Below are 19,798 nucleotides of genomic sequence, written 5' to 3'. Positions count from 1 at the left end.
GACCAAAAACATGCAAGTTTCTAATTCTAATTTCATTCAAGGCCTGTACTTGACATCCGGTTTATGCAATTATTATGAAATAATGTCACACGAAAATTTGTCGTGAACAAAAATAATTTTATCTTTCATTTACGCCTTATATGGAAATAAATTCATGATAATAACGCACGTCTTTATCTTGCTAACAATGAGGAAGTTTTGTCCTGTGCATTAGAAATCATTTTCTGAAAATCCTATATCGCTTTATATCATTTTTCGAAATTACAATATCATATGATAAAATGATTTATTTCTTATTTCATTGTGCTTGAATTTAAACAGGATTAAGACAGTATGTATACTTTTTAACTTTCATTTTTGTCAATTTATCAGTAAGCCTACCGAGGCTGAGTTATAAAGGTCGCTTACTGAAATAAATTACCCGTCAATGCTGCGGGCTCGAAACTCCGCTTTGGGTGTATAATTCTTTCAAGTGATGAAGCCAACTAGCTGGCTTAGAGAATGTAGTTCCAACCTGGTGCCTGTCTGTGTCTGAAATGAAACGGGATTATCACAATATGATCTGTAATTGCTGGTGTGACGCTACAATCAACAATGCACTACCTACGTTTTACTTACATTGATATTAAGAGGTCGTACAATGATATTAAGAGGTTGTCACTTTCAAAGTCATTGACTGTCAAGAATTTGCAGTTTTGTCATTCAAAGATAATTATTAAAGATGCGACAATGTGCAACACATGACTGTGTAAACCCTAATCATGCTGGACACGACTGATTCTGCCTTTGCGAGCAGTGTTGATCATGATCAGCCTATACAGTGTAACTTCCGAAAACCGAACGACCTCCGGGCCAGCCTAAAAGTTCGGTTTTTGGAAGTTTCCGGAATTCAGAAGTTTGAAAGTTTGTAGGCAAAGTGGACGTGGTGCACAAGAGTTATGTTTTCTTACACGTAGGATGAAGGAGTTTTTTATCCTTTTTAATTTTACAATTTCATATTAATTAATTAAATAAATAGTTAATTAATTATTTACAAACATTAAGGATAATAAATACATAAATAACAAGTATAAAAAGAAACAACAGAACTTTAATAATAGCATTTACTCAAACATTTTCCACTTACATTTTACCATCTTTGGAGTCCCGAGTTCGTCAACATTAAATTTTAATTAATGTTGATATTGCATAGTTTAATCGATGTAACTAATCATTTAAAACATCTATCTTTTTATTTGTTCAAACATTAAGAAAGTTTTTAACACATATACTTAATTCATCACGTTTTCATAAATTGAATACAAATGAAAATAATCGCTAATTACTTCTTACTTTTGCATCAAATGACCATTTTGATTATATAGCGTGTCAAAATAAATGCGCACCGCTAATAAATAAACAAAAGAACATGTTGACAGCGTTTCTGGATTATCAGGTGACATTTTTAATCCTGTAAATATTTTGCTGTTCGGTTTTCGGAAGTCAAATTTAGAGTTAAAATATAAACGGTGCTTCAAAAATCGTCCGGTTTTCAGAATTCGGAAGTTCCGGTTTTCAGAGGTTAAAAATATATAGAAATAAGAACAGAAAAAAACGGGACCTTGACTTTCGTGCGGATTTCAAAGGTTTCCGGTTTTCAGAAGGTCCGGTTTTCGGAAGTTACACTGTACTTCCTATCAGTCTGATCATGATCTGCACTGTCCGCCATTCAGTCAGTATCATTTTGGTAAGCACCCTTTTAATTAATGATACTGTCAAAACTGAAAGATGGACATGTTGATTATAGAAATTTAGCAGTTTCAGGGATAAGTCCTTGTTTTTATCATATTTACTAAAACTGAATATCCTTTCTTGTATTTGACTCTGTTCAATTAAGAAATAATAAGTCCCCAAGTGTGGTTTATCGTAGAGTAACCCGTGTTCTTATGCGTAAGAATATATCACGAAAGCCGTAGGTCTGAGTGATATATTATTTCGCATAAGAAGGAAAAACTAGGGTTATTCTACGATAAATCACACCTGGGAACTTGTTATTTCGATTCTAACACGACATACTATCAACAGTGTTAAAAATGGTAATTAGTTTTAATGACCGTGCTGCGCACATGGTTCGGATGACGTCATTGCACGCGAGTGATTTATTGCAGAATAGCCAGAGATAGATTTTGCTCTACATGTATGTAGGTTATTCGCTGGTCGTGTTAGAATTACATGTAAGTACCATAACTGTTTAGAGGAACTTTAAAGGTCATGTCCGAAAGATGTGTACCAAACGTTGTAAAGATCAACCAAGGAATTCATGATTTAAAGTGGCTCAATAACAAGTTATATAAACATTCTTTATGTATCTCTTCAAACAAAGTCATTTAAGGGTTTCATTTATCAAGCATGTGCAGAAGCAATATAAGCTGTATGTATTAAAATTCTGACCAAAACAGAAAAGCAAGTTAACTAGACGTTAATGAGGTGGTGTTAGACTTAATGTCGTAAAAGTTGAGTATTTCTTTGTTAAGCTTTCGCTACCTAGATTCAAGAACGCTACAGGCAGAATATGGCGAGTATCGTCCATCAAACTTGAAAACGAAGATATTACTGTCTGTTAAGTGAACGCCATATAAACGACAATATAGTTGCTGGTAGAAGAAATGTTTATATTAAAGAGAATTCCTATAGTTTTTTTTCCTTTCATAGAATTTTTTTTTTTAATTCACATATATGATAGGAAAATTGGTGCTGAAAACAATGAACAAATAAAAACAATAGGTCACCAGGCTTGTTTTTGTGAAAAAATGTTTTGAACACACCCACTGTTGCTGAAACTGCCAGCGATTTTTCAACATTTTCATAATTTTCTGCTTTTTTATAAATACCAACCAAAATATACATCAAGACAGCACAATACGGTTGTTTTTTTTCTTTTTACAGATCTTATTATATACTCATTTGATATCATAGTCATATTTAATGCTCTATCCTTACAATAATAGGTACAAATGAAAAAAAAATTGTTTCATACTTACTTTTGTGAACTTTTTTCAATGAAAAATACCCATAGTGAAGAATATGTTTTTTAAATTTTGAAAAAACTCTTTCATAGAATTTCTTCCTGTTTTTCTTGTGTATAGATAATTGTATTGTGAGCATAAAAATGGCTAAAATGTATGGGCCACAAGGCTAAATTCTATGTTAAGACCGCTAAAATACAACACCTGTTCGGACGAAGATGGCGCGAACCTGGCCAAATTGATTACATGTATGTCTGCTAAAAGTTAAAAAAAGTTTTAAAAGTTCTTAATTCTTTCTATAATTGAATACTAAATAATCTGAGAGGTGATATTGTCTTATCAGTACTAAGTCAATTATCTTACATTATATGAACAACACTGTCTTTGTAGTAAAATGCGATGTGAAAACACAACCACAAAAATAGCAAGATACCTGTCAGACACGATACTTGTCAATACAACATAAACCAGTATCAACATTTGATTACTGATAAAACTTATCAAAAATGTTATTTTATTCAAGATTCCTCATATTTAAGATTGTCTTTCACATGTTTCAACAAATGTTGACTTCAGTTCAGTTTTCCATAGAAAGTGTCGGCTGCGCAGAAAGATGCGCATAAAAAACTGTAGGAATTCCCTTTAAACAGACATATAAACACTTAAACGTCCCCCACGAATATTAATGATTTATGATACCTTGAAAATGCTTATCGAATTTAAGACAAAACTCAAAATTATATATCTTGTTATTTGCATACACACACCTGATTTTGACATTAAACTTCAGAAATTTGAGTGTACGTGAGAGTACATTGCTTATTTTGGAAAGTTGAGATAGATCTACATGACGAATGATAAAACTGATAAAAGCCGTTTAATAACGCAGGAAGATAATCTTCCCTGTTATCTCAGTTTATCTCAGAGCATCCTTTCTCATCTGAAATTGTGTGTATGTAAAACGTTTGGTAATGATAACTTGTCTAATAAATGTAAAAGTAATGTTGAAGTTTAGGTTTTGAAAATCTAGAAACTAGATACATTATCTAAGTCAGTTTGTTAAATCAATACCAGTGAAAGTCCGAAAGATACAACACAGATATAACAAGCAATTAGCATCATGTTGCCAATGGAATGGTTCTCTATACTTAAGAAAATGACACAGTGCTCAACGTATCTCGGAAACATTATAGCGGTCACTGTACAGTATAGCTAATATAAAAAACATATTTACATGGGAACGGGCAGTTTAATTCTAAGCCTGCTAAATTTCTAAAATAAATTTGACCATCTATTAAAGGGGTCCTTACTAAAAAGTTACTGACAAAATAGCGTACATTGCAGATTTTGATCAGACTGCACGTATGCGCACTCCGATTATGATTTATGATACAAGGAGATGTTAATGTACCACGAATGCAGTGACATTACTTCTGGATCGACCCTTATTCTCGTAGATTGTAATAATAATTCTTACAAGCGGCCACACGAGACATAGATTAAATATGTTCTTTTTTGTACAGTACTTTCTATAACGTAATGTTACATTGACAAAAACACAAATTATGGCATAACTTGTCAACAGAATAATAGAAAAAAAAAAGATAAGAAACAAAGCGATCGAGATACTGTCTTTGACATTATTATAACAAAAAGCTTTCCTTTGTCGTTTTCATTATAAGTGGATTTCGATATATTTGTAAAGAAAGTGACATATGTACAGTTTTTGTTGTTTATCTCGTAACTGTAAAATTATATTAATTAATACATATATAAACAAAAATGGGAATCTTTCCAGTAATGTCTGACGTATTTATTTCCGCTGCAATCGACTTTGGCACAACCTTCTCATCATGGGCGTTTTCATTTAAACATACGTTTAAACAAGAACCAACAAGAGTTACAGCAAGGAGATGGAAAAGTCCCGGGAATTCCATTTCTCAAAAAGGTAATAGACTTTGTGAATAAAAACGAAACTGAGCGTGAACACTTAGGACGATTCAATATACATGTAATTTGATTATATTATGTGCTGTAGAAAAAAGCAACCAAAACATGCGTTTAAGGGTAGCAAGGCCTGCTTAACTATGCCACCACTATACGATTGTGAATATGTATCGAGTTTTGTCTGTTTGTCCGTCCGTAAGAAAAATATTCTGTTACACATATCGCCGAAAGTATTAAACGACCGTCACGGAATTGTATAGAAATGTTATTCAAAATTAAGAGTTACGCACTTTTAGTTTTAGCACGCCTGAGCACAAAATGCTCCATGGGAGCACTGTCTCCATCGTCGTCCTCGTTCACAGTCGGATTATTAAGACACTAAAGGTTACAATTTTTGTAAAATCGTCATGAAACGTAGTCAGAATGCTTGTGTTAAGAACATCGTTGCAGAATTTGAAACGGGGTCATCTTGGCTCAAACACTTGTCGACTATGTCAAATTATAGACAACTCTTGTTAAGCCTCTAGATATAATTTAGTCTACTGGATCTATATTAAACCTGGTCATAATGTTTACCTTAATACAATCTACATCAAATTTGAAACCTCATCATCTACAATCCAAAAATGATGTTACTAGGTGAAGTTATAGAAAAACATTGTAAACACACTAGAGACCATGATTTATACTCTAATATTTATGAAAATAGGTTAGAATGTTTGACTTTATTTAAGTTAGTTCGAAACTGGAGTATCTAGGATCATGAGGTTTGATCATGAAAAAAAAAAAGAAAGAAAATAACAACAAGCAAACATAGCAACGATTAATAGACAATATTTTCTACTGGATTTTATGACCGGGTCAGAATGTTTGCTTTTATCGAATATAGGTTAACTTTGAATCTGGATAAAAAAACTAATTTATTAAGATCTTATAATAAACACGCTTGAAATGTCGAATTTTCTACAAGAAATTAAGTCTTGACATTTCTCTTTATAAATAGAAGAGTTTATTTAAAATTGGGTTAACTTGAATAGAAAACTAGGTCACTTAGTCACATTATAGAAAAATAGAAAAAAATCTTTACACATTTAAAGTCTTTATTAACCTGATCTACATTAAGTCTGGCAAGAAAGTCATTTCATAAAATCTTGCTCAAGTTTAAAACTCGGTTATCCCGAGTCAATAACTGGGTCACTAGGTCAAATCATGGGAAAACCTTCTTAACACTATAGCGGCAATATTGTATATTAACTTTGATCTCATGAAGTTTAGTCAGAATATTCATTTTAAAGAACTCTAAAATTTATTATAGATATTGCATTGTCTGGGGTTAAAAACTTTTTAATAACCATCTAGAAATCTAGTAGCCTACCCAGCTTTGACCAAGTGTCAGTCTCGTCCGACGTTTTGTTAAGAGAATCACAGGGCGATCATACTAGCTCACCTTGACCACTTTGTCGCAGACGGACAGACTGATAGACAAACAGACATAGTCAAATTTATATCCCTACCGAGAAATGTTAGCACCATTAGTTAGATATTATCAGCATTATTGGCATGTTTTATGTCACGCACATAATACAATTTCATTACGTTGAGATGATTCCCCTAAAATATTGATCGTCCTAGGTGTCCACAGTCCATTTCGTCTTAATTCGCAAATGTCTGGTACAAACATATATAAACAGAGATGTCCATATTCACAAAAGTTCTAAGTCAGTATTGTTTATTTTCTTCCATTTATGGTTAATAAGGTAGATATTTTATCAAGTAACTACATATTGTAGTTATGCCTGCAATTTAAATGGCAAAACCGTTTGCATTCTCTTCAGACTGTTAGACAGTGAACTGCACATAGTTTTGCCGTATTGCCCACTTTTTTACATAAAATAATTACTTTTGGTCCGTATTTGAAATATTGGATTTTTGCTTTAATATTATATTGTCATACATAGCACCAACATCTCTTTTGATTATGCCTGATGGAGAAACAATTGATTCATTCGGCTATGAAGCTGAGAGGAAGTACGCCACATTATCAGAGGAAGATACACATACAGAATGGTATTTCTTCCAACGGTTCAAAATGCAGTTATACTCTAAGGTAGTCATTTGTTTGAATTTGTAGAATTTGTAGAAAAATATTATTAAGTTTATTCACACTGTACATGAATATGTTTAAAGTTGTAGTAACCACATTGATTATAGATGAGACAAAAACATCCCTCCGATAGAAGAACAAAATTTCCATTTGGGATCAAATGTGTTACAGCTCGAAAGATAATGCAAACACCTCACTATTATTAAGTTGCATCTAACATATTGCTCGTTTTAAACAAACAAGTTCAAGAAGTATTAGTACAAGATTATAGTTTGAAGGCTCCAGTGCTTTGGAATTAAACGAAAGAAACATGAAACATATATATTCAGATATTTTTAACCTCTAATTTAATAATAATGTACGATTTAATTTAAGAAACCGTTCAATTTTCTAACAGTGTGCATCTTTAATCTTAAACGTCAGTTAAGAAATAAAACAGGTAAACTTCAAACTTCCTTGATAGAATTCTACTTTCGCCGGTGATAGGAAATGTGACGGGTACCTTTCATTACCTCTCATGAACTTAGCTAGTCAAACCGAGTCTGTAAATAGTTTACCTGATTGCGCTATATCCTTCCTTCCAAACGGTCTTCTTATTGTGTAAGTTTTTAATTTTTATCAGGAAACCCCGAGTTCGTGTTACATTACTTTAAACATCTGCAAGGTCATTATTCGAACCATAGACTGCAACAAGGAAATTGCTCAATTAAGTATGTTTCTGAGAAGCTATAAAAAGTGAAACGCCACTCGCATTTCCTATTACCGATTTCATCGGTATTAAATAAAGGACGCACGAGTTGTTAATGACTCCAGTCTTTAAGAACTGTAACCTAGATAGCCTAAATTCTATTAAGTTGTCAGTGAATATACAGTGTAATCTTTCCAGCAAATTCATTATTTGAGTAAAATCTGATAAAACAACTTTAAGGTTCTGACAGAAATATAAAGCAAGAATAACAGAACAAACTAATAACACTGTTCATCTTATTACCACCAATGCTCATTGCTACGATAACCTCTTGTTTTCATTATAGACAATAGACAGACGCCTCAAACTAAAGGATGTCTCCGGAAAGCAACTACTAGCTAAAACTGTCTTTGCTCTCTCAATAAAGTTCCTCAAAGATGATTTGATTTCAACTGTCAACAAAGGCCTTATAAAGAAAGAAAGCACTTGTGAAGTGAAAGAGAAAGACGAGGCTAATAGTGTTGAGGAGGGTGCACAGGCAGAAAGATCGTCTGCTGTAGAAGGACATGATATTCGATGGGTGCTTACTGTTCCAGCTATCTGGGATGATGCTGCAAAACAGTTTATGAGGGAAGCTGCAGAGGAAGTAAATTTGTCTTTCAAATCTTAAATTACATACTTATTCATGAGCTTTTTGCGGTCCTTTTTATGTATTTAGCCAAGATTACAAGTCCCTTGTAAACTAAAATGATGATTTAATTTTACTGACATTTTAACTTGGTGTAAAGAGATATATAATATTTTGCTTTTACATATAGTATACGTAGTATAGTTTTAGCTTCACAGCATTTATGTTAGAAATTATTGACATCAAAAAATGAAAAGATTTACGGTGTGACACTTTGTGTATTGAGATATTGCAAAAACATCATGAAGATGAAAAAAGAAAAAAAAAAAAAAAAAAAAAAAAAACAAAACACACACACACATATAATAGCCATAATCACAAAAGTCGTTAATATACAGGCTGGAATCCCAAAAGACAACCTATATATTGGACTAGAACCAGAAGCTGCTTCAATTTTTTGCCGCTTCCTCCCTGTTATGGACCGCAAAGGCTCAATGTCAGATCTTCAACCAGGATCAAAATACATGATTCTAGATGCCGGAGGTAATTATCAGAAATTGGAGTGGTTTTTATACCCGTCTTTAAAGGCTTTCAAATACAGCATATAGTCTTTCTAGAAAATATTAAACGTATGCGTACATCAAAAAGCGGTCTGTATCTTGCCTTTCAAAGGTATCTTCTTGGAAAATTAATCAATATATGATTACGGTAGAATTAACACGTCGTCTCTTATTTATATTAGTCCAGATATATTTATTAAGTAGTCAGTGTCGTACCTATATTCTAAAAAATTAAACCAGTACCCAACAATAACATCTTCGATACCAAAATATCAGTTCACCTTCAAGTTGGTTTTCCTATCAAAATATGATATAATAACGTTTCTATATGAAACAGCATGAACTATGAACAGTCCGTTTTAGTATGAATAGAAATAAAATCTACAAGACAAATAAAACGTAAATGTAAAACATATAAAAACTTGTAAAGACTACCTCTTACAGAAAGAATAAGCGAACAGGAATAAAATCTCTAACAAGATCCTTCGGAAGCATAGAATGCAATTAAGCAAGCAATATCGCAGACTCGGTTTAAGATATTTTATAATCACAGCAGCGTTGTTTGTGCCGTTTGGCGACCGTAAAAAGTCTCCCCGTACATTCAGTCAGGGTTGTTATATTTCGATCTTCTCAGATCGTTCGGCACGACTATTATGTTATGTTATTGGTACTGTTTAATTTCTCAGCATGAACATTTCGAACCAGGTGGTTCCAATACTCCCGCTTTTTTAGCTTTGGGTATTGTTTAAGCACCCCTTGGATATGGTGCTTGCTTTTTTATTTTGTCTTTTGGCAGTTCCTGATATATGCAGGCTTCATAACCTCAGATCCCCTTTTTAAATTCCAGGTTGTTTAGTTCTGCCCATTGTTTTCTCGTTTAAGGCAAACATTGTGAGGGGCGTTCAATAGGTAATGCTACTCTATATGTAATTCCGTAGCCGCTGGTTATTTTTCGATGCGGTTTTCGTACATTATAGAGCAATTTATTGGAAACACAATCCTATATAAATTGTAAAAATTGGCAAGTTCAAATTGAAAATATAATCATTTGAGAGAGGTGTACTCAGGTATACTGGACCATAATTATACTTTATGTTTGTCGCGGGCATCCAGAGTCTCAGAAAAATAGAATAACTAGTAAAATCAGAAAATTCTATCATTTTTCTACGAGGAACAGCAATTTGTGATGTGTTTGCGTTTGTTTTAAACAATTTATTAATTTTTACAACACAACTAAAAATCTTCTCGAGGTTGATTCCATATGGAATTGGTGTTGATAGCGATTAATCTAAGTTGAAGGAATGTAAGAACTAGTTTCGCAATCGATAATTAAGATACAAGAATTTTTTAAATGATGATTTTCGCGCCTGACAAAATTGCAGAGGCTTATTGTACTCATCTTATCATTTTCAAGTAAAAATATATACACTCAATTTAACAACGTTATAAACTTTTTTTATCTTAATTTTCAAATGTGTTTGTGAAAATCATGATTTGTTTAATCTATTTAAACTGAAAATTGAACTATAGTTCTAGTTGTTGAATAGTAGAATCAAGGAATTGCATATTAAAATCTCCAAATTTTAGACATAAAATTGTCCAGTATATACCCGAGTCCACCTTACTCAAATGATTATATTTTTACTTTGAATCTACCAATTTTTTTATAATTTATATAGCACTGTGATTCAAATAAATTGCTCTATAATGTGTTGAAAACCGCATCTAAAAATAACAAGCGGTTATGGAACTACATACAGAGTATTATTACATATTGGACGCCCCTCGTATTTTAACTGGGGACCATACGCCGATTTTCATGGAATTACACACTAGTGTAGCATTGAAGGTCCCATGTGCATCAACGTATGAACACATCTACGTATATCTCTAAATTGTTTTTTGTTTTTAACATGTGTAAATATTCAGTTCTGCTCGACCCGGGGCTAGAGAGCGTGGACCATAGCATGCATTTCCACTACCGTCCATTAACAGGCTCAATCAAACCGAGCCTGCAGCATTTCCTTTTTTGTTGTGTTGAGCAACCTGTGAAGTTTCCACTTTCTCTATTGTGTCTATAGTCTGTTCACGATAGCTGACGGAAACTGTAATAGGATAACGCCACCTAACACTGGCTAATGCAAAATTCTATTAAACAAATATTGAATGAACTTCTTCATCCAAAAGAACCAAAACTATAACAATATCCTGGGTATTTTTGTCAGCTAGCTAAGATATACATATGTTTTCTGTTACAATATTTTCTACTAAATTACTTTATTTTTATTTAGATGATACGTATACTGTATCATTGTATGTGCAATATATTTACATACGAACATTTTTGTCTAGGTGGCACTGTTGATATAACAGTCCACGAGGTTGGTGATGAAGGAAAGCTAAAAGAAAAACATAAGGCTTCTGGAGGAAACTGGGGTGGTACCAAAGTTGACCAAGAATACCACACGTTCTTACAAAAAATATTTGGTGCGTATATATCTTTTATCAACAGTTATGGCTTGTTTTTATTACACTATTTTCATATATAAGTTTGTTGTCAAACGTATGCACTGATATTGAATAAGACATAATTACATACACGTACTCAATAATCATTGCAGGAAAAGCTATTCTTAAAAAGATGGAACGCTGTCACATGGAAGACTGCTTGCAAATGAAATGTGATTTTGAAGTGAAAAAACGTCTGTCAGAAGCAGACCTTGGCCAGAAAGTCACTGTTCGAATCCCTGCCTCATTTCAAGAGCTATTACAAAACGAGTCTGGTTTGACACTGAAGCAATCGATAGAGCGTTCTTGCTACAAGAAAAATATAGTTGTATCGGGCGACAAGATGAGAATAGACTTTGAACTTTTCCGGGGATTTTTCGACATATCCGTGAAAGAAACTACGAAGCATGTCTCCACAATTTTGAAACACCCAGACGTGTCGGACTGTAAAACAATTCTAATGGTTGGAGGCTTTTCCGATTCTATCATACTGCAGGACGAAATGTTAAAAGCATTTCCTGACATAAGCATCGTTATCCCACCTGAACCTGAACTGAGCATTATCAAAGGAGCCGTCATCTTTGGTCATGATCCTTCAGTTATTGCAGAGCGTAAACTGAAGTTTACATATGGAACAGTTGTCATCCACAAGAAAGGAGGGAGTGAATGTAATCATCGACGTGGAAAAAGGAAAAATATAATGGGAGTTCTATGCTGTATCGACATATTTGACGTTCATGTTCGCATTGGTCAAATTGTACGATTAGGTGAAGAGCAAGCCGAGCGTGAATACATGCCAATACACCCATTAGCGGATGAAACAAATGTTCAAATCTTCTCGTCAACCAAAGAAAATCCAACATTCGTTACAGACGAGAGCTGTAAACGCATCGGAACGTTGAAAGTATCTCTCACCCCGGATCTACTTGGGGCTTTGATTGGCTTTAGAACCGGAGGTAGTTTCACCGTGTCGTTCATATTTGGCGGAACAGAGATAAAAGTTAAAGCCAAAGATACAGCATCTGGAAAAGAAGCAGACGTCATTTTAGATTGCCTGGATGATATGTAGTTGTCTATTTAGTTGACCAACTTGGCAACAAATATGTCGCAGTTAAGAGCGGATAAATATTATTTTGTTAGTTTGTAAACGCGTTAATATAAAGATAGATATGAAACAACAGTAACCATACAATTGTTTTGTAAAAAAGTATATGGTAAATAAGTATATTAAATGATTTAAAAAATGCAGATGAAAAATGGATCACCGTGTTTGCATGTCATGACATTTCAAAAAATTTTTTGTAAGCGCTTCAGATCGTTCGTATATGTCTGTGAATATTGCGGCAATATACAGTATCTACTGAAGTAGAAATTACTTTCATGTATGATTTTTATTCCAGATTATTTACGAATTAATACGTATCATTGTTTTATTTTGATTTGCTTTAAAGACCATTGTTTTGCAAATAACTCTAATAATATAAAAGTATAATTTCAAATGTAATCTAGTTTGTATAAATAGATACGAATTATTTTAAGCAGTGACGTTTTGAAAATTATATATGTACTTGTGATTTTATTTTGTTTGATAATGACTATGTTGACAGACGTTGCAAGTTTACTTCGATCCTACACATTTGTAATTAATTCGTTATAAAATGTAGAAAATGAAACATTATGGAATCGAGAACTATCCCGTACACATTCAGATTTTCCGACTCTGTAAAATAATATTAGGACTTTAGTTCATCAAGGTTTATTCCTGCTTGAAATATATCAAAATAAAAACACTGGTTGTTTTCAATATAACATTATGTGAGTCAGTGGGTACGTAGAACAATAAACATCAGTGACATGTTACAGAATAGCAACAAGCAACACAGCTTCACAAAATCTTTGTTGAACGAGTCGTAAACTGTGACGTAGGAAGATAGGATTATGCCATTTAATATTATTCGTGTAGATGTATTGTGTATTTGTTTGTATTTTCTCAGTAATGTGAATGTACAACATTTGATAGTAGATAATTACAAACGGATAAATAATGATTGATTCCAATATATATTTGTATTAATTATCAATGAGTATGTGAACGGAACTTGTTTTTTTGCCCAATTACTCCAATGTCCTGCTTGTTTATGGTATCATAGTCAAGGTTGATTTCCGTTTCCATTTAACTTTAATTTGAATTTGTAAAACATTAATGTGTTTTTAATGATTACCATTCAAAACCTTTTAATGAAGGTGCTCTTATCCTGTTGTAAGGGCCCGTTTTAGCTTATGTCTTGTTGGTATATTAATACACTTTTTGTGATTTAATCTCCTTTTGGGTCCTTTCAGCTTTGTACATGGAAGAAGAAGGTCGTTTGCAAATAGATGCGAGGGTTGATTTTGCTTCTTATCGAAGGAATCCTCGATTGTTTTTTATTTTCCGAAAATTATCGAAAGTTGTGGCATAGTGAATCTAAACCAGCATACAGTGATTTTTAAGGACATTTTATCTTTATGCCAGAGTGCATTAAAGAATTAAAGCAAATATCAAAAGACAATAGGTAAAGGTAGATTTCACGGAAGCACAGGGTACCAAAAACAGAGCCACGCATTTACATAGTAGGCCCACAACAATTAAAGCTGTAATGGAAAAATAGACGGGTTGCTTCAAACATCCAACAAGTACATATTAATATTAAGCTAAATATTGATAAAGGGGAAGGAAATTGTAAGGGGCGAAATGGGGTCGGGGATGGGTAGAAATCCGAAGGGAAGGGGAAAGTTGAACAAGGAAAAATATACAAGAGAATGCCATGTTCTTTAAAAACAGTCGCACTACAACGTAATCCACAATAGCGCAGACATTTATGTACCGAAGACAAACACACAACGACGATCAAACTGAATAACATAAAAAAAAAACGAGCAAGCAACACATAAGAAAACAGTAGGGCATTGTTATAGACTCACGAGTTTACAATCGCACCCACTCAAGTAGGAAAAAACAATCAACTACCGTCTTGGGACTCGGCTGCCAAAATAAAGAGGAGCCACGAAAACTTACTAAAACTAAAGGGGATGGGATGCAAAATGTAGCATAAATGCAAGAGATAGGAGAGGGCAAAAGGGGGAGTGAGACGGAGGAAAAACGCTTACAACAAACAAGAAAACATACGCAACACACAATACAAGACAAACAAAACAACCTGTTGAAAATAGGGGCACCGCCTTGGAACGGTCAGTAATCTAAATAAAGGAAACTTGGGGTTTAAACGCGTTTAGGGCAGGCCAACCTCGCGCTTACCCTATCTTCAACAAGCATAGTAGAAGTTCGCATGCAACTTTGTCGAATGGGGGTCTTTTCCCAACATCAAAGCTTGAAAGTCGCCATTTGACCTATAATTGTGTCGATGCGACGTTGAACCCAGCAAAAAAGTAGTAAAATAATTTCTTTAGTACAGTTTAAGGCACTGTTTGTTTCAGAAATTTTGACACTAACGAAGAAACGAATAAAAGATACGTCGTAACTATTCTTGGTATTTAAAGATATCTTAAAAATATATTCTATTTTGAAACAAAACACAATCACATACAGCTTACTTATGAAAAATTCTACGGTTTTGTAAAACTTTTATTCTTTTATAATAAATTTCATTTTCCAAAGAATTTAAAAAATGCACTCCTAGAGGTTTCCCAAGAATATCCTGCTAGATTTGTTCGCGTATCGGCCACATCAATGATTCTGTAATACAATTGAATCTGTACTTATTTAGTTCTAAATACTATAAGCTTATCTTTCATAGTTAATATACAAAATACAAACACACAAATAAATGAATTTTTCACCTACTTAGGTAACATGTGTGCTTGTTAGTTGGTAAACAAAAATTGTCACCTGCTTTAGATTATGTTTTTAAAATCAATTCAAAGTGATATACGCATAAGGTTTTACACTTACTGTCCGGTTTTCAGAGGATTTTTGATGAACAAAAGTCCTTTGTGGTCATGAGAAAACGTCCGGTTTTTCAGAATTCAGAGTTTCTAGTATTTCAGAGTGCTTTTTTAATTGAAGTTATAAGAAAAAAACTTGGGACTTTGAAAATCGTCCGTTTTTGGAAGGTTTTTGGAGGGTCCGGTTTTCGGAGTTTCTACTGTAATACTTTGTCAAATTGATAGAAATTTTACATCACACTTTGATATCCCATGAATAAAAGAATGCAAACACGAACATTTTCGTAAACTTCGTAAATCAAATTTCTATCGAAAACCGTCAAAGTTTATTGATGTTACACAACGCAGACAATATGTCACATCATGTTCAATTACTTATTAGCTAACAATCAACGTAAAGAGGAATTATTTTGCATACGGCCAACGATAAAAAGATCAAATTTGACAGGCAGTTTGGATTGTTTTCTCCTGCTGATTAAATCGCACACGCAATGTCACAATCACCCAGTGATTCAACAAGTTCATTCAGAAATAAATCTGGCAAATAAGAGTAAAATGAATTAATATATAAAAAGACAATTTCTTTAGAAAAAAATTAAACTACTCTCGGGTAATGACACAATCCTCACTTAACAGTATTTAATACAGGAAGTAAACCTACTGCAATAGAGGGCGAACGACGTGGCTTTTTATCGGCAAGTAAGTAACATCTTAACATAAAATCCGAAAATTGTAAAAGAATAACTACTAGGTTGAATACATATATGTGAACACATGGCATGAAAAACAAAGCGCTTTTTAAAATCAAATTTCTTCAGTTATGTGTTAAATATTAAGATACGAAATGTATTTAGGCTATAAACATATTTTAATGTCCGTGTATAACACGAATTCTGATTCTGAATATCGTGAAAGTACGTTATTTAATCTTATGGCAGTACTGCACTCTACATTATGCCAAAACAGCAATCTAAATTATGACTAACAGCACTATTGATCATAAAAATACAGCTACATGTATTTTATTTATGACAATACCCAAATGTACATAATCGTAGTAATCACTTTGTGACAATACACAACTCTATGCAAGCACCATGCGACACTTTATATTATGACAATACAGCAACCTCCATTATGAATACAGAACACCACTTTACAACAGTACATCGCTATACATTATGACAATCTGGCACACTAAAGTATAATCAGCGTTTTACGTTAGGACAATGCACCACCATATTAATAAGTATTGAAACAAAGTTGAATTTAAACGTACATCAGCAACATGAAGCCAGTATCGTAGGTCATGTGATCTGGTGTGACGCACTTTAATAAAACATCCCAATTTCAGACTCCCACACACCCAAATAGAAACATTATATATTTAACCAAACAAAATCTGGTAAAAATATAGATTAATAACAATGACTATACATTAATGTTCTTTTTTTAGACAGGGAATTACGTCACCGTAATTTGACATTTTGACATGCCTACGCTTTGATGAATATGCTGAATATTCAATGACGCTGAACAATCTGTTCTTTTCTTGTTTTCAACAAATTAGTTTAGTCGAACATATTTTAAACCTAATATTCTCTATTTTTAGCTCACCTGTCACTACGTGACAGGGTGAGATTTTGTGGCCGCCCTTCGTTTGTTCGTCCACAATTTCTTGTGAACAGGATGGAGACCACATTTTGAAAGCAGTTTTAGTCAAACTTGTACACAACTTGTACTGGCATGATATCTCGGTACCTTTCAAAAACTGGTCAGATCCCATTAGGGGTTCTAGAGTTATTTCCCCTTAATCGACCAGAATTTGCCTTTTTTGTGCATCAACAATTTCTTGTCTGCGCGATAGTGGTTTCATTTATGATTTTATTTTAACCAAACTTGCATACAACTTGTATCACTATAAGATCTTGTTTCCTTTCTTCAAATTGCCAGGTCCCATCATGGGTTCCAGAGTTATGGCCCCTTAAAAGGCCAAATTTAGCTATTTTGACCTTGTCTGCACAAAAGCAGCTTTATTTATATTTTGAATTTAATCAAACTTGCACAAAACTTGTATCACTATAAGATGTCGGTTCCTTTCTTGAACCGGCCAGATCCCATGATGGGTTATGATCTTCTTTACCTTCTTGTCCTTAAGTGCAATGATAACAGGTGAGCGATATAGGGCCATTATGGCCCTCTTGTTATTTCCTGTTGTTGAAGAGCTACATTAACAATCAAAGGTAACGTTTGTTAAAATTGGTAAATGGTTGTATTATTTTTGTCTTTCGTTACACATTGTTAAATATATGCTGTTTTAGCAGAACACACACTATTGTTTATGCCATAAACATGAATGTTCGTATTTACATTGTGTAGTTATGATTCATATTTTCAAATAGAAATTTTAGCATAATATAATATTTTGTTGTTGTTCAAAGGATATATTATTATTTGACAATGTTGTTATAATGTAGACTTTAGATAAATGCAGACTAAGCAATTTGGTCATGATACATTTAATTCAGTTCAAATAATGTCATTATTTGTAAACTTACTTAATACAAATTCATCTGCTTGTAATAAGACAAATGCATGCCAGAATCATACTTACTTGCTTTGTTCTATTCATTGCTCCCAAAGGATCTTCTTACAGATCAACTATCACACTAGTAATCTTTAAGTGCCGTGTGGCAGCTGTTAAACATCTCCCCGTACTTGGATTCAGTGTTGTTTTATTTTTGTGACACCATGGAATCATGGAGTACATTCAAGACCCGAGTTATAGCGTTCCGATTAAGCCTGTGCTAAGGGGAGTGAGAGGTGTTTTACTTTTCATTTCCTCTCTGCTAATATTCTGCTTAGTTGCATTCTATACTTCCAAAAGGATCTTCTGACAAAGATTTTGTTATAAATTCAAATATGCATCTACTTAAGACTAATAGATTTTATCATGTCTTTTAGAGCCATGTGGTGACAGTATAGGGTCTTCCCTTATTTGGACCCAGTGTTGTTATATAATCAGTTGATATTTTTGAATTTATCATACTTTATCCTTTGTAAGTAAGCAACGTTATTGTTTCACAGATTTACTCTTGGGTTGTCATTAATTCATAAAAGTTTAGTTTTGTTCCAAATTTGCCAAGTTCACGATTCATTCTACCATAACCAGATAAACATCGTTACACAACAATCTTTGGTTTATCACTCGTAAAGAACTACTTAAGGTACTCGTTATCAATACATGTAACATGTGATAGGTGCTACGTTGATGCATCTTGTAAAATGGATAGTTATATATCAGTCGTAGAGAAACCCATGATAACCAAATTACATGTATCTATTAGAAAGATAGATAATATTACTGTTCGATCCTACAAAAATGTAACATTTGATTTTCGTGAATTGCAGTTGTGTTATACACCATTTAGATATACTTCATTATAAAATTGTTCTAAAATTCTTAGATTTTAAAGTTTCAGTATAATATATGTATTATAGCTATTTCTTGTTTTTATAAACATCAGACAAAATTACAATTCGGAGAGCGTATTTTTCCTCGAAAATTTACATGGAATACTGATTTATTCCTGAATTAGATATCTCTAAAACAACAGAGAAGAAAGAAGCCCCCCACCAAAAAAGGGGTTCTTGATTCGTTTAACATAATGCGAAACGTCTTGTTTTTCCTTAACCCTTTTTGTACATAACACTTGAGTTTAATAGTTCTGTAAGCTACTCGAGTCACAATAGTGAAACGATGATACAACTATGGACGCAGGCCTACAAATGACAACAACGACGACGAACAAACATCCCGATCATGTCAATTTGGGAAAACAGTAGAGAACTAAGGTTATCGTTTTGTCACTTGTGCTCATATGTTTTACCTTAATGTAAACTTGCTTTTGTAAACTCATATGAATTATTAATTTATCTTACATGTAGTCATATCTTACTAACTGTTTCGTTCTTGCCTATGTATAGTATCAAGACATAATTTGCATTATAACAAAATGCATTGCTTTTCTTTGTTTCATTATTTTGTTTGCTTTTAAATCATTGAAAGCAATTGTAATTGTCTCAAAGTTAATTTCAACTTGGCAGCAATATGAAACATACATTGGACGACACATATATTTACGTTGAAACAACAAACACTTTTAGTTCATTTTTGTGGTATCAAATAACAACTGATTTTGTAGAATAACCATTTATTTAAAGTGACCACTTTTTTGCCATTCCCTTAGACGGTTTCTTATTAAATTTTGTACTATATTTCTAAACCACTAACGGCAGTTCCGATAACTAATCTATAAAGATAAATATCCATTTTCAACGTTCTTCTAAATTTATCCAATTAGTGTGTAGTAATGCATCCGTATCATATTTATAGCTTAAAGCTGTATTGTTAAT

General features: G+C 33.1%; 1 protein-coding gene across 1 annotated transcript; it reads left to right on the top strand.

Annotated features, from left to right (window-relative positions):
* The first annotated feature begins 192 nt into the window (after positions 1-192).
* LOC123539397 (heat shock 70 kDa protein 12B-like) lies at positions 193-19,008 on the top strand. Its single transcript, XM_045323966.2, has 7 exons — positions 193-331; positions 4,804-4,953; positions 6,911-7,059; positions 8,091-8,390; positions 8,771-8,915; positions 11,285-11,419; positions 11,554-19,008. The coding sequence occupies exons 2-7, from the start codon at positions 4,806-4,808 to the stop codon at positions 12,507-12,509; spliced, it is 1,833 nt and encodes a 610-aa protein (XP_045179901.2). The 5' UTR covers positions 193-331; positions 4,804-4,805; the 3' UTR covers positions 12,510-19,008.
* The last annotated feature ends 790 nt before the right edge of the window (positions 19,009-19,798 follow it).

Source organism: Mercenaria mercenaria, chromosome 18 (genome assembly GCF_021730395.1).
Source record: "Mercenaria mercenaria strain notata chromosome 18, MADL_Memer_1, whole genome shotgun sequence".
Lineage (NCBI taxonomy): Eukaryota > Metazoa > Mollusca > Bivalvia > Venerida > Veneridae > Mercenaria > Mercenaria mercenaria.
Note: the sequence above shows the minus strand (reverse complement) of the source record. Positions and strands in the feature narration are given on the sequence as shown.